This window comes from Symsagittifera roscoffensis, chromosome 1 (assembly GCF_963678635.1).
Source record: "Symsagittifera roscoffensis chromosome 1, txSymRosc1.1, whole genome shotgun sequence".
In the NCBI taxonomy this organism is placed as follows: Eukaryota; Metazoa; Xenacoelomorpha; order Acoela; family Convolutidae; genus Symsagittifera; species Symsagittifera roscoffensis.
This window is the reverse complement of record NC_087062.1, coordinates 69,307,491-69,319,347: the sequence shown is the minus strand read 5'-3', so window position 1 is coordinate 69,319,347 and position 11,857 is coordinate 69,307,491. Positions and strand designations below refer to the sequence as shown.

General features: G+C 36.4%; 1 protein-coding gene across 1 annotated transcript; it reads right to left on the bottom strand.

Moving 5' to 3' along the window:
• Positions 1-2,289: 2,289 nt before the first annotated feature.
• LOC134848257 (GDP-L-fucose synthase-like) lies at positions 2,290-5,934 on the bottom strand. Its single transcript, XM_063865646.1, has 5 exons — positions 5,461-5,934; positions 3,921-3,978; positions 3,283-3,602; positions 2,868-3,025; positions 2,290-2,730 (listed from the first exon to the last, which is right to left on the bottom strand). The coding sequence occupies exons 1-5, from the start codon at positions 5,546-5,548 to the stop codon at positions 2,380-2,382; spliced, it is 975 nt and encodes a 324-aa protein (XP_063721716.1). The 5' UTR covers positions 5,549-5,934; the 3' UTR covers positions 2,290-2,379.
• Positions 5,935-11,857: the final 5,923 nt, after the last annotated feature.

Here is an 11,857-nt window from a genome sequence, read left to right as displayed (position 1 = left end):
CAGCATAATTAAGAGCCAAAGAGGCACAATTCGTCAATTTTTCTAATTTTTTTTGCGGGTATAAAACAGTTTCTGTCTCAAACCTTCTGAATTTCCTGAACGGTCGCTGGTTGCAAAGGGGTGGTGGGAAAAAGTTTCGAAAATTTCAAGCACTTCTGGGGCTGGCAAACTCTTGAGCTTCGCGTTTATGAGACAACAATTCAAAAAAACTGAACAAAGCGATCGGATTATTTTTGTAAACAGAGGCGAAGTTGCACTTCGCATATACAAGCAAAAATATGACCGATAACGCTTAAAAGAACCAAAACTTCTTAAAAGACTCACGACAATGACGAGTCGACATGAGTGCTAAGTGACGCAAGCCAAGTATGACGCATTAGCAGTACCAGTCAATTTGATTTAAAAAATTTACCTTCTATCATGCTTCAATTTATAGAGCGGACGCATTTTAGCTAGTATACAAAAAAGTTCATTAAAAACATCCGAGCCTGCCCCAGTTTCGAAACCTCTTATTTTGTTGCTGGTCTCGTTCCCTACCTCTACACTACAGATGCATGATACCTTTAAGCTAAAGTGATTTTTGTAAAATAATAGTCTGTGTTAATATTCTCAGCATTGGCTGTACTGAATCGCTGGTTATTGATCAAAATGAACTTTTTCAAAGTGAAGACATTTTGTCGCAACAATATTTGCGACTTAAGTGTAAAAAAAAGAAAGTTCGTACTATAGCACAAGCTTTGCTTGTGTAACTAGAGAATGATTCATGTATTTTTTGATTTTTTTTTGTCAAGATTCCCTTTTGAAATTTCTGTACCGAATGAAAATGTCTGGAAATCACGCAATTTTAAGTCAAAGAACGTTGAAAATGAATGAGGGCATCATTTTAACAATCCGGCTAACCTGGTACCTGGTAAAACACAAAAAAAACTTAAGCACACATGAAGTCAAAGTTCCTCCCATTGTCAATGGTCGGAACTAAAACTAAAACACATCCACAGAATACAATATTATTTCCTATTCGCGGTCAGAACAGCAAGTCATTTTTCATTTCTAAATCTGGTATACTTCCAATTTTGATTATTCGGATAAGAGGAGTTTTCAGAGTATCAGCTTCACCCGTCTTAGTGAAGAGTTTCTAAGGTATCAGGGTAATGTACTCTGAAAAACCCAGCCAGTTAAATGCTGTTTTTCAAAAATAAGGATTGTAGATATGGAAATTTTTCTTTTGCGGGTAAAGCTTGTAAATTACAAGCTAGTTTCTAACTTTTGGTATGCAGAACTTGAAATTCTTTTATTTATTTTTGGTTCCGACTATTGATAGTGGGGACTAACTTTGGCTACCCTTTTGGTTTTCCCCGCAAAACCAAAAAAAAACATCACTATGGGTCGATAGTTACATTTTGATTCCTTTTCAGTCGCGATTCAAACGACCTTCAGAAATTTATTTTCATTTGTAATTGTAATCGGGCTCGAAATTGACCTATTTAAGTTTGACCAAGAGATTTGAAACTGCAGCCTGACCATTTCAATTAAGGTACATGGCTATTCCTTGTTACTGTTTAGCGCGCTCGTTGCTTCGTATTCCGTTGAATATAAAGCAGTGATTCAGCCGATGCTCCTGCTACCGTTACTTGTCACTAATGAAATACCGCAATCAATCTTCATCGTCACGCAAACACTCGAAGCAAAGTAAACTAACCACAAACCATTTTATGTAAAAAAAAACTGTGCAAAAAAAATCTTAAACAGTTCATTGGCCTCTCCAAAGTGGAATATACCACAATGGCTGCAACTTCTAACCTTCAAACTGAGAAATCAAAAGGAAATTTTTTAAAATAACGATAACTTAATAAAGATATTTTTCGTACGCCTTATGTATCTTTTACGCACATCAAATGAATGATAAGTTCTTGCCGTGCGCGGAACATAGCGAGTAGTCACAACCCAGCACAAGCAACTGAAAACAAATGACGTCCAAAAATGGATCAAGACCTCACTTTCAGCCAAATTTTCAAAAAAAAAAAACAGACAACACGCGTTCGGTTTCATAAACGGCATGCAATCTCCAAATAGCTACTGTAGCATCTTAACCGACGGCAGAAAGGGATTTCAGATTCAGATTTTTTTCAGCGTTCTTTCAAATTTTCAAGAAAGACGAAAATATTAATGCAACAAGTTACTATAAACCCATCCGGGAGGAAATATAACATACACCTCCTCCCGTTTTCCATCTTTCACTCCGTTTTATTCTATCACGCTAAAAGAGAACATTTATAAATTAGACTTTATAATTCCCATTTCATTTATATAACTATTAATATATATTTGTACAGTTTCAAGATAACTTTTCCAGCCCACTGATCAGTTTTACAATTAGGATCATTTTCTACATGAGTCAAAATTTTTCACAAACCAGTCACAAGTTTCCTTAACGGCCTCATCGAAAGGAGTGAATTTAAAATCAGGCAAAAGTTTCACTATTTTTTCATTTGAAACCGTCTTTTTGTACTGCCCGTCCGACTTAGTTGTATCGAACTGCAAATTCTCAAACGGATAGTCGAGAGCAGAGCAAATGTTCATCACCGCGTCTCGGATTGAAATTTCGTCTTTCTCGCCGACCGAGAGAATGAGGGGCTTTTTCTCGCTGTACTCGCGAACAGTCCATATCATCAGCTTTGCCAAGTCGTGCGAGAAGATAAACTGTCTCAGTGGCTTGCCAGTGCCCATCACCTGTAGTCACAGGCAGGGTTTTGATTATCCTGGTCGCTTATTTACTCATAAACAATCTGTAATGTCGCAAAATGGGAGCTTTTTCATCAATATTCCTTTTCAATTTATTTTCAAATCAGGTGATATCAAAACCCTGCCTTGAAGTCGTTTTTGATTGGATCCTGTTTGCGCAGGTATATTTTGTGGATGAGACCTGGGATCACGTGACTGTTCTGCAAATGGAAATTGTCGTGCGGGCCAAATACATTAGTCGGAATCACACTAACAAACTGGCGCCCATACTGATCATTGTAACCTTAAAAATAATATATTCTGAAAAGAAATTTGTAAGACGACCAACAACGCTTTATCATTCAAGTTCATACATTAGCACCTTAACCTATTTTCTTCTACTCGTTTTTGAACATAAATCCAAGAAAATCATGAATCCGGTTATTATTTTTGGTCAATTAAACTTGGTCCGCTGCGTGATCTTGTAGATATAAAAAAACTCCATCATCGTCAAATTCGAAAGCTTGAGTGTTTGCTGTTATATAATATTATAAGACACACCTCGATTGAGGACCTCGACCATGCGCTTCGCATACGAGTATCCGAAGTTGGAGTCATGAGGTGGTCCGAGGTGTAGAGATGACTCATCGATTGGGTATTTGATCTTATCTGGGAAGATGCAGCTGGACAAACAGGACACCACTTTGTTGATATTAGCCTCATGTGCGGCTAGCAGAACGTTGTCGTTGATCTTCATATTGACTCGAAAAAAATCTAGATTCCGGGCTAGGTTCACGTATAGTCCTCCAACTAAAGCTGCCAAATGCAAGATATGCGTTGGTTTGTATTTGGCAATCAACTGTTTAGTGCTCTCTAAATCACTAAAACGACGCTATCAATTAAGTTGGGCAAGTACCAATTAACTCAAACTGCACATTTATGATTGAAATTTGACTTCAAAAAATCATGTCATATTTGAACTGTCAGAGATTTTCTTGACAAAATTAACTGACTTTTAAGAAATCGCATCAACATTTCAATAACACAATTTATGATTTCAAAAGGATAGAAAAAAAGTTCGCCAATACAGATCAATTTTTACAGTTCTACAAAGTTTTGTAAGATCAAAATCTTGAACAGCAAAATCTAATTTCAGGTAAGAGCGCACCAATTCATTAAAATTCAGAAAAAGAACTCACGTCAAATCAGCATCTTTGGATGTGCAAAATATCCATGTCTCCCCTTCTCTTTTCTCTCCTAAAATCAAAATCCAGAAATTAAAACCTTCGTTTCCATTTTGTTACCGCTCACTGTTCGTCAATTCCAAGAAAGAGAGACAGTGTTTGCTGAAAAGGAACGTTCATTCTACAAATAGACACAGAGGCGAAGCTTCGCATCACTTGCGATACAACACAAACATACATTATAAACATAAGAAAAAATGTGAAATGTTGAAAAAACTAGGTCTACCAAACTTTAAACTTTTTGATGTCTCGATAGACGTTCATTCTAGGCTAACATATCGGGCATTTGAATATTCGGCATATTATATTAGTTGAATATTGTATTAGCAGCGGAACAAAACTTACAATGAGGAAACAAAGCCGACAAAATCTTTCAGCAGACAAAATTTTCGCATGTCTCGATAGAAAATAATAGTTAAACATGTCAAGCAAAGTTTAAGATGTCAAAGATGTGAAGAGGAAACGAAGTCGAAAATCTTCCAGCAGAAACAAATTGCGCCAGAATTTGTGTCTGCTTACAGCCAGGCGCGGACCTAGGATTTTCTCGAGGGGGGTGGGGCGTATTTAAAAAAAAAATTTTCGAGAATTTTGTCGACCTTTTTTTAGGTCGAATAATTGGATTTTCTGAGCTCTGCCAAAAACCCTGTTTTGGCCAAATTTTCTGCGCCGCAGCCGATTTTTTTTTTAAAAAAATAGGCCAAAAAAGGCGTATTTAGGCAACTTTTAGAAAAATTTGAACAAAAAATTGGCAAAGGCGCCTTTGAAAATTTTTGGGTCTGTCAGCCAAAAATGGATATCCCAAAATCCCAAAACAGTAGAGGGGGGACCCTTTGGTTCGGCAGGGGGTCGAATCCCCGAGGGGGGTGGAGCATCCCCCCAAATTCGCTATTGCTTACAGCACAAGAGAATCCGTGTTGTGGCAAGGAATCTTCGAGCAGAAACCGGTTCAGTCGAAAAAAAAGAATTGTATTAAAAAAATTAAAAACTGTTTCAAGTCCTCCCTGAACCTAAATTGAAAAAAACTTGCACCAACAATGAAAGTTGCTTACACCACTATCAAAAACCGTGATGTGGCAACAAAGCCGAAAAAACTTGAGCAGACGCACAAAAGTCCGACAATTTAATTTTACCGAAAAAAACTTCAATTGCATACACCCCTAAAAAATACATGGTCCCGCCAGGTTTTGAGCCACTTAACTTAGAGTTCAGAAGCGACGGCAATGCCTCTAGGCCAAGTGGGAACGAAGCTGAAGGCAGTTGATTTTCAATAAAAAAGCAAGTAAGAAAAGCAAGTAAGATTTTTAGGAAAAGTTGTTTACGGTAAAAAAAAAAGTCTAGTTCCCGATTACAAGTCTCTTGCTCTCGCAAGTGTGGAAAATAAATCAACTCGTTACCGTCTAAATGCTTATACTATCTGAAAAACAAACAATTTAAAGCAAAACTGATTGCATTTTTAAAACTGGAAAAGTTTGTGAAGCTCAGGAGCATAACTTACCCAAATTTTCGATACAATGTTGTACAGCCTTGCCCACCAAACCTCCTCCACCAGTCACCAAAACAACCCTCATTTCACTCTCCGCCATTTCTCTATTTCAATTATTTACTACTACTATTATGTATTTATAACTTAAATGTTTTAAATTATTTTAGTTAACAGTAAATTTTTATAAGCATAGAAAAACAATAAGACTCAATACCACGATCAAAGTTTACTAGACGTAGACACGTCGAGGCTTGTATGCATAACCAGATTGCAATCAAAGCAGCACTGATAAAACTACTGAAATTTTCAATAGAATTGCTTGAGTGATGTTATTCAAGGATATTCTTATTTTGCGGCAGCTTAGGACACCAAAAGTCACCAGAAACATTAAAGCTCCAATAGTGCAATATGTGCAAAATACAGTTTCAATTGCTTGCCACCAACATTTTCAGTAGTACATTGAATCTGAAAAAAAAAATAAGATATAGTTACAGACCAAATAGAAAAACTCAACGTTCACAATTAGCTGAAGTAGCGTCAGTTGCAAAAAAGAAACTTAAAATTTCTTCACAAACCTGAAAAAATCCCCAGACCACAAATTACCTGATGAAAATCCGCTAAATCGAACATCAGAAAACACTTCTTAAAAAACATCAAAACCAATACAAATATTTTCAAAAAAGCCAAAACTGCCTTTTGTCAGAAAATTCAGCTAATAGAAAAGAACAAAAGTATCCCATGCCAATTCACTCCATATAGTAAATTCGCTGCCATAATAGTTTCTGTCAATGAAAAATTCCCTTATTGAAATTTACAGAAATTAGAAAGCTCGACTGGAAATTACATGGGATTACTTCTTTCTTTTGCATTTTTCAGGGTGCGGTGATTATTCCCTTTTTAAGGGAATACATCAAAATGGATGTGTATTTACAGTTTTACACGGAGACGAAGCTCCACTTCACCAAGAGAGTGGTGAAAGAGTTTAAAAAAGCGAAAAATACAAAATTAAGCAACCACTAGCAGAACGTTACAACCACAATAAGAAAAATTTTTAAACAGTTTTTTTTACTCTCCGTGGTGATGAGAGCATCTGCACAAAAACCTAGAACTTAAGCATGTTCGATAATTCTATTCAAATGGGTATGCTCGACAAGAAAAGCATTAAATTTAAAAATAACTGAACACTTTTGCAAACATTTTCCCAAGAAGGAGCTAGAAAATTAACTGGAGTATAACTTTATTAATTTCACGGCTGCAATAATTTCACTGGGATGAGCTTTCCAGCTTGAAAAGGCTTATCTGCATGTAATAAGTCTGCTCATTCGCTTTTTCGCTCAAAATTAGAAAAAAAATAGAAAACTAAAACACACCAAAAGACAAAGTTCCTTCCCGCATTTAAAGTGGTTGGAACAAAAAGCTCTGCAAATGAAAAAAAGCCGCCAAAGGGAATCGGACCCCTCCCTTCAGAGAGCAATAATCAAAGGTCTTCACATCTCATCAACACCACCTTCCTCCAATCACTATAGCTCCTTCGAAACACCTACTGGGAAAAAAATTAGGAAGAAAAACAAACTAAAATTATTTTTATAAAATAAGCAACTTTTGGAAATGAATAAAATTTAGGGAAAGGCATTAAGTGGGCATCTTAGCGTATTGACCATAACTGAAGATAATGAAAAAAAGTCGATTTATTTTTGTGTAATTCATTTTGATGTATCATATTATGTATACTGGAGAAATGAATCCTCCTTCTATTCTTCTTAAATTGTGATATAACACGCGTTTTCCAGCTTATTAAAAACTTATAGGAAAACTTGAAAATAGATTTATTTAAGCTAATAAATTTGTCGACTGACGTCTTTTTATCCGGCAACAACTCGCAAGCAAACGATTTTTTTTTGTTATTTTGATTTTTTCTCGCTGGAACGACCGTGTTAGGGAGATTCGATGCTCCTTTCTTATTATCGGGCTCTTGTTATGGTTCTGTGGGAGAAGATTTTTTTCGGAAGCATGTTTTTTTCACGTTATTTTTTTCCACGCAAAACTAAGCAGTGAAAAATATCGCCCGACGAGGTTGAATGATATCCAATTAAAACCTTTTCAGTTTGGATGTGATCAAAAACTTTTAAAAAATTGAAATTGTTAGTTTAATATTACATAAACGGTTTGAAAATGTTGCGTTTTAGGCTAAATTGCTACTAAAGCCAGGAAGTTGAGCAACTGGATGGACTCATGGATGACTGTCTAGATGGATGGCCAGACGGCATTGATCGCTTTAGTGAAGGCTGGATCAAAGACTGGCTGGTTGGATGTATAGATGGCTTGATGGACGAAAGATTGAATTGACGAGATGATGCATGGATGTATGAATGACAGGATAGATGAACGATTGAATGGCTAGATAAAAAATTGTATGATGTCTGCTAGGAGAGATGGATTTTTTCAGTGATGTCTGAGCTGATGCATGGCTGCTTTGATGGATGAATGGCTGGTTGGACGGATGGCTGGTTTAAAGGAAGACTGGTTGGTTGAATGGCTAAATAGAAGGCTGGCTGAAAGATGGCTGGTTAAATGAATTGAGGATTGGCTGGTTGAACGAAAGGCTGGTTGAATGGATTGCTAGATGAATGATTGGATTTATGAATGGATCAATGGCTAAATGCATGGATGGATCTTTAAATATATGGATGACTTGATGGATGGATGGCTAGATGGATGGATTGCTTGATGACTGAATAGATTGATGCAAGTCTGGACTGATGGCTAAATAGCTTGCTAGATTGATTTGCCGATGAATGGCTTGATGAATGGTTGGATGCCTGATTAGATGGATAGATATAACGCTAGCTGGTTGAACAGCTTGATGGATGGATCACCTGAAAAATTAGTGGCTTGATCTATGGATGATTCGACCGATGGATGGCTGGTTGAATGGATGGCTAGAGGGATGTGGTACTAAAGAATGATTCGCCTGATGACTGGTAAGATTGATGGATTGCTAGCTAGAAGGATATGTAAATGGATGGACGGTTTGTTGGATGGATGAACAGATTGCAGGATTGATGGAAAACTATATCATAGATTGGAGGCTGGTTAACAGATGAATGAACGGCAGGATGGATGGATGGATGGATGGCTAGATCGAAAGATGCTAGATGAATGGAGGGTTGTTTGGATTGATCAATGGCTAGATGTATATTCGCTCGATGGATGAATAAGTGATTGGTTCGGTTAACACATTGGAGTATTCAGGGGGCTAGACAGACGGAGGAGTCCCTGAATGTATGAATGACAGGCTAGATGAAGGATTGAATGGCTAGATAAAAAATTGTATAAAGTCAGGTTGGAGAGATTGATTTCTTGAGTAATGGCTGAGCTGATGCATGGCTGCTTTGATGGATGAATGGCTGGTTGGACGGATGACTGGTTCAAAGGAAGACTCGTTGATTGAATAGCTAGATAGAAGTCTGGCTGGAAAGATGGCTGATTAAATGAATCGACGGATGGCTGGTTGAACGAAATGCTGGTAGGATGGATTGCTAGATGAATGATTCGATTTATGAATGGATCAATGGCTGAAATCATGGATGGATCTTTAGATATATGGATGAATTGATGGATGGATGGATGTATCGCTTGATGACTGACTAGCTTGATGCATGGCTGGAATGATGGCAAAATAGCTTGCTAGATTGATTTGCCGATGAATGGCTTGATGGCTGCCTGATTAGATGGATAGATTAAACGCTAGCTGATTGGACAGCTTGATGGATGGATCACCTGAAGAATGAGTGGCTTGATCTATGGATGATTCGACGGATGGATGGCTGGTTAGAGTGACGTGGTGCTAAAGAATGAGTCGCCTGATGGCTGATAAGATCGGTGGATTGCTAGCTAGAAGGATATGTGAATGGATGAATGGCTTGTTGGATGGACCGATGGCTAAAACCAAAAACTGATGATTGTATCTGAAAACGTTGAAAGGATCTGAGCAGTCAAATTTAAAGGCCTCATCTGCAACCTCTGTAAAGAGTAACTTTCAATCACAACGACATAGGTTTGAAAACTTCAGAAAATAATTGAATCTATGCTAGCTTTTTGATTTTAAAAAAAAATTTTTAAACCAAAAATTTTGGTCTTATTCGAAAACATGATTGCAACACCCGAAAACAGAGGCAAGACTCCAGCCCCTTAAAATACCCTGACAGCACCCCACTATATCGCTGGAAATTTGAAATTCAAAAAATTAGGCTTTTAAAAACTTTTCGGCCTGGCAGCATACACGGGAAAGCTGAAACAAAAATTTAAACAGTGCAATATACGATTTTCGTAAACGTGCAAATTCATTCGTTAAACATGCAAACTGAAAAAACTAGTATGCAGTGAGATGTACTACAAGCATTTCAATATAGAAAAGAAAAATTTTATACTCAGAAAACTCAGCAATTTTTTATTTGAAACGTTTACAAAAAACTTACATTTCTATTATTGTTCATTCCTAGTATTCATAGTACCTTTTAAAAACCTAGTCAAAAATTACTACAAAATTCGATCAAATATAACCTATATCTTTTTGTGCCAACTTTGTCCGTGGTGTGCTGGGAGGATGTGAACAAAAGTAATAATTTAGGCATTTTCGACCTCTGTCGTAATTTTTGACAAGGTTTTTAAAAGGTATCATGAAATGAACAATGATAAAATAAGTTTTTTGTAAAATGTTCAAAAAAAATTGCTAAATTATGACTTTTGTTCAGATCCTCGCACCACACCACGGACAAAAACGGCACAAAAAGATTAAATTTATCCTTGCTTGAAATTTTGGTAGATAAAAAATGGGTTTTCTATTTCTTATACTTTGCGACCATAACTGTAATCAGTCAACACCACTTATAATGTTACTAATCCAGGTTTAAAACGCAAAAATTAAATTGCACGACAGAAATAAAACAAGGAAAAAAATTTCTCACAATGCGTGTTCGGAGCTTTCAGTACTACTTACAGGGCAACTGACCACACTTATTGTTCCCATCACTGATCGCAAGAGTAACACAGAGGCGAAGTTGAGCTTCGCAAACACTTTCGAGAACACGACCAAAAAGCAGCTCTATCAAGTGAAACAAGAAAAAGGAGAAATAAGCCTCGAATCAGCAAAAAACGTGAGTCTGATGCTCTGACCACTCAGCCACGGATGCTTATAATCCCCAAAAACTAGCCACTATTAAGGCAGCTACATATGCGAATAAATTGCTAATTCGATGCACCAAAAGCAGCACCAAATACAAAATGACACAATTTTGCATGAAATAAATTAGAAAACATAAAGCCAAATTATGTATGAATTATGCATTTCAAAAAAATTGCGAGATACATTGAGTAGGAAAATTTCTGAAATCGAGCTTTTTATAATGTACTGCTGTTTGAGACAAAAAACTTTTTTCGGCTCATTTTTTAGATTAAAAATGCATCTGCTGTGTTAACTTATTACTAATCAAATGTCAAAGCACATGATACGATACCGCTACCGCAGCCTACCGATTAAAAAGTGCCACCAGATAGGGGTTCAAAATTTGCTCAGCTAGAACATCTTGTCTTGGCCTTATTTCTTAAGTTAGCTGTTAGCGTGATGATCTAGCTGCTCGACCTCAAGGAATCATTCTTAGCATTAAAAAAGAATAGTAGGTTGCTGTGGAAGTAGCACAGTAAGTTCTGACCGCAATAATAAAAAAAACTTTTAAAAAAAATGTGTCGTTTCTTGTTCTTGATATGATGAGAGGATCTGAAGGAAAGCTTAGAACGAAGCGGTATCTGAATAAAAACATAAGCATATTCGATAGTATTAGTGAATTAGGCATATTGGACAAGTTTTTTTGCAAAAAAATTAATAGAAAAACCAAAATTAGGAAGAACAAAAGAAAACTTTTTTAATCTGAAAAGGAAAATATTCCCTAAAATGCGCTAAAAAACTAAAAAAGAATTTTCCACTGCTTAAGCAAAAGCTTATTGTCCTATTAATCTAAAATCCAAAATTCCAAACCGGTTTTTCTCGACACTCAAAGGGCTTGAAAACCATAGATCACTGAGCTTTTCCAATGATTAGCTCAGGTACCTGATTAAGCTCAATTAAAAAAAACTACAACATAGCCGAAGACAAAGTTCCTCTCACTTTAAGTGGTTGGAAGAAAAAACTATAATTTATTTTTTAAATCCATATAGTTCAATAGACAATTAAAAACGTTAACCCATAAGTTCTAAGGAAGGGCTTTATGATTTCTTTCAGATAAGAAACATTATTTCCCGTTACTTTTCATGTACTACCTTAATTTTGAAACCAAAGAATGGTCGTTTTTGCTGAACAAAAAAATATTTTGATCAAAAATTTCATCGCTTTCGACGAAAAGTAACCCCACGG

Coding starts and splice junctions, on each gene's coding strand:
- LOC134848257 (XM_063865646.1), bottom strand. CDS start 5,548: ATGGCGGAGAGTGAAATGAGGGTTGTTTTGGTGACTGGTGGAGGAGGT. Junction 3,026..3,282: donor GGTCGAGGTCCTCAATCGAG/GTGTGTCTTATA, acceptor ATTATTTTTAAG/GTTACAATGATCAGTATGGG. Junction 2,731..2,867: donor CAATCAAAAACGACTTCAAG/GCAGGGTTTTGA, acceptor CTGTGACTACAG/GTGATGGGCACTGGCAAGCC.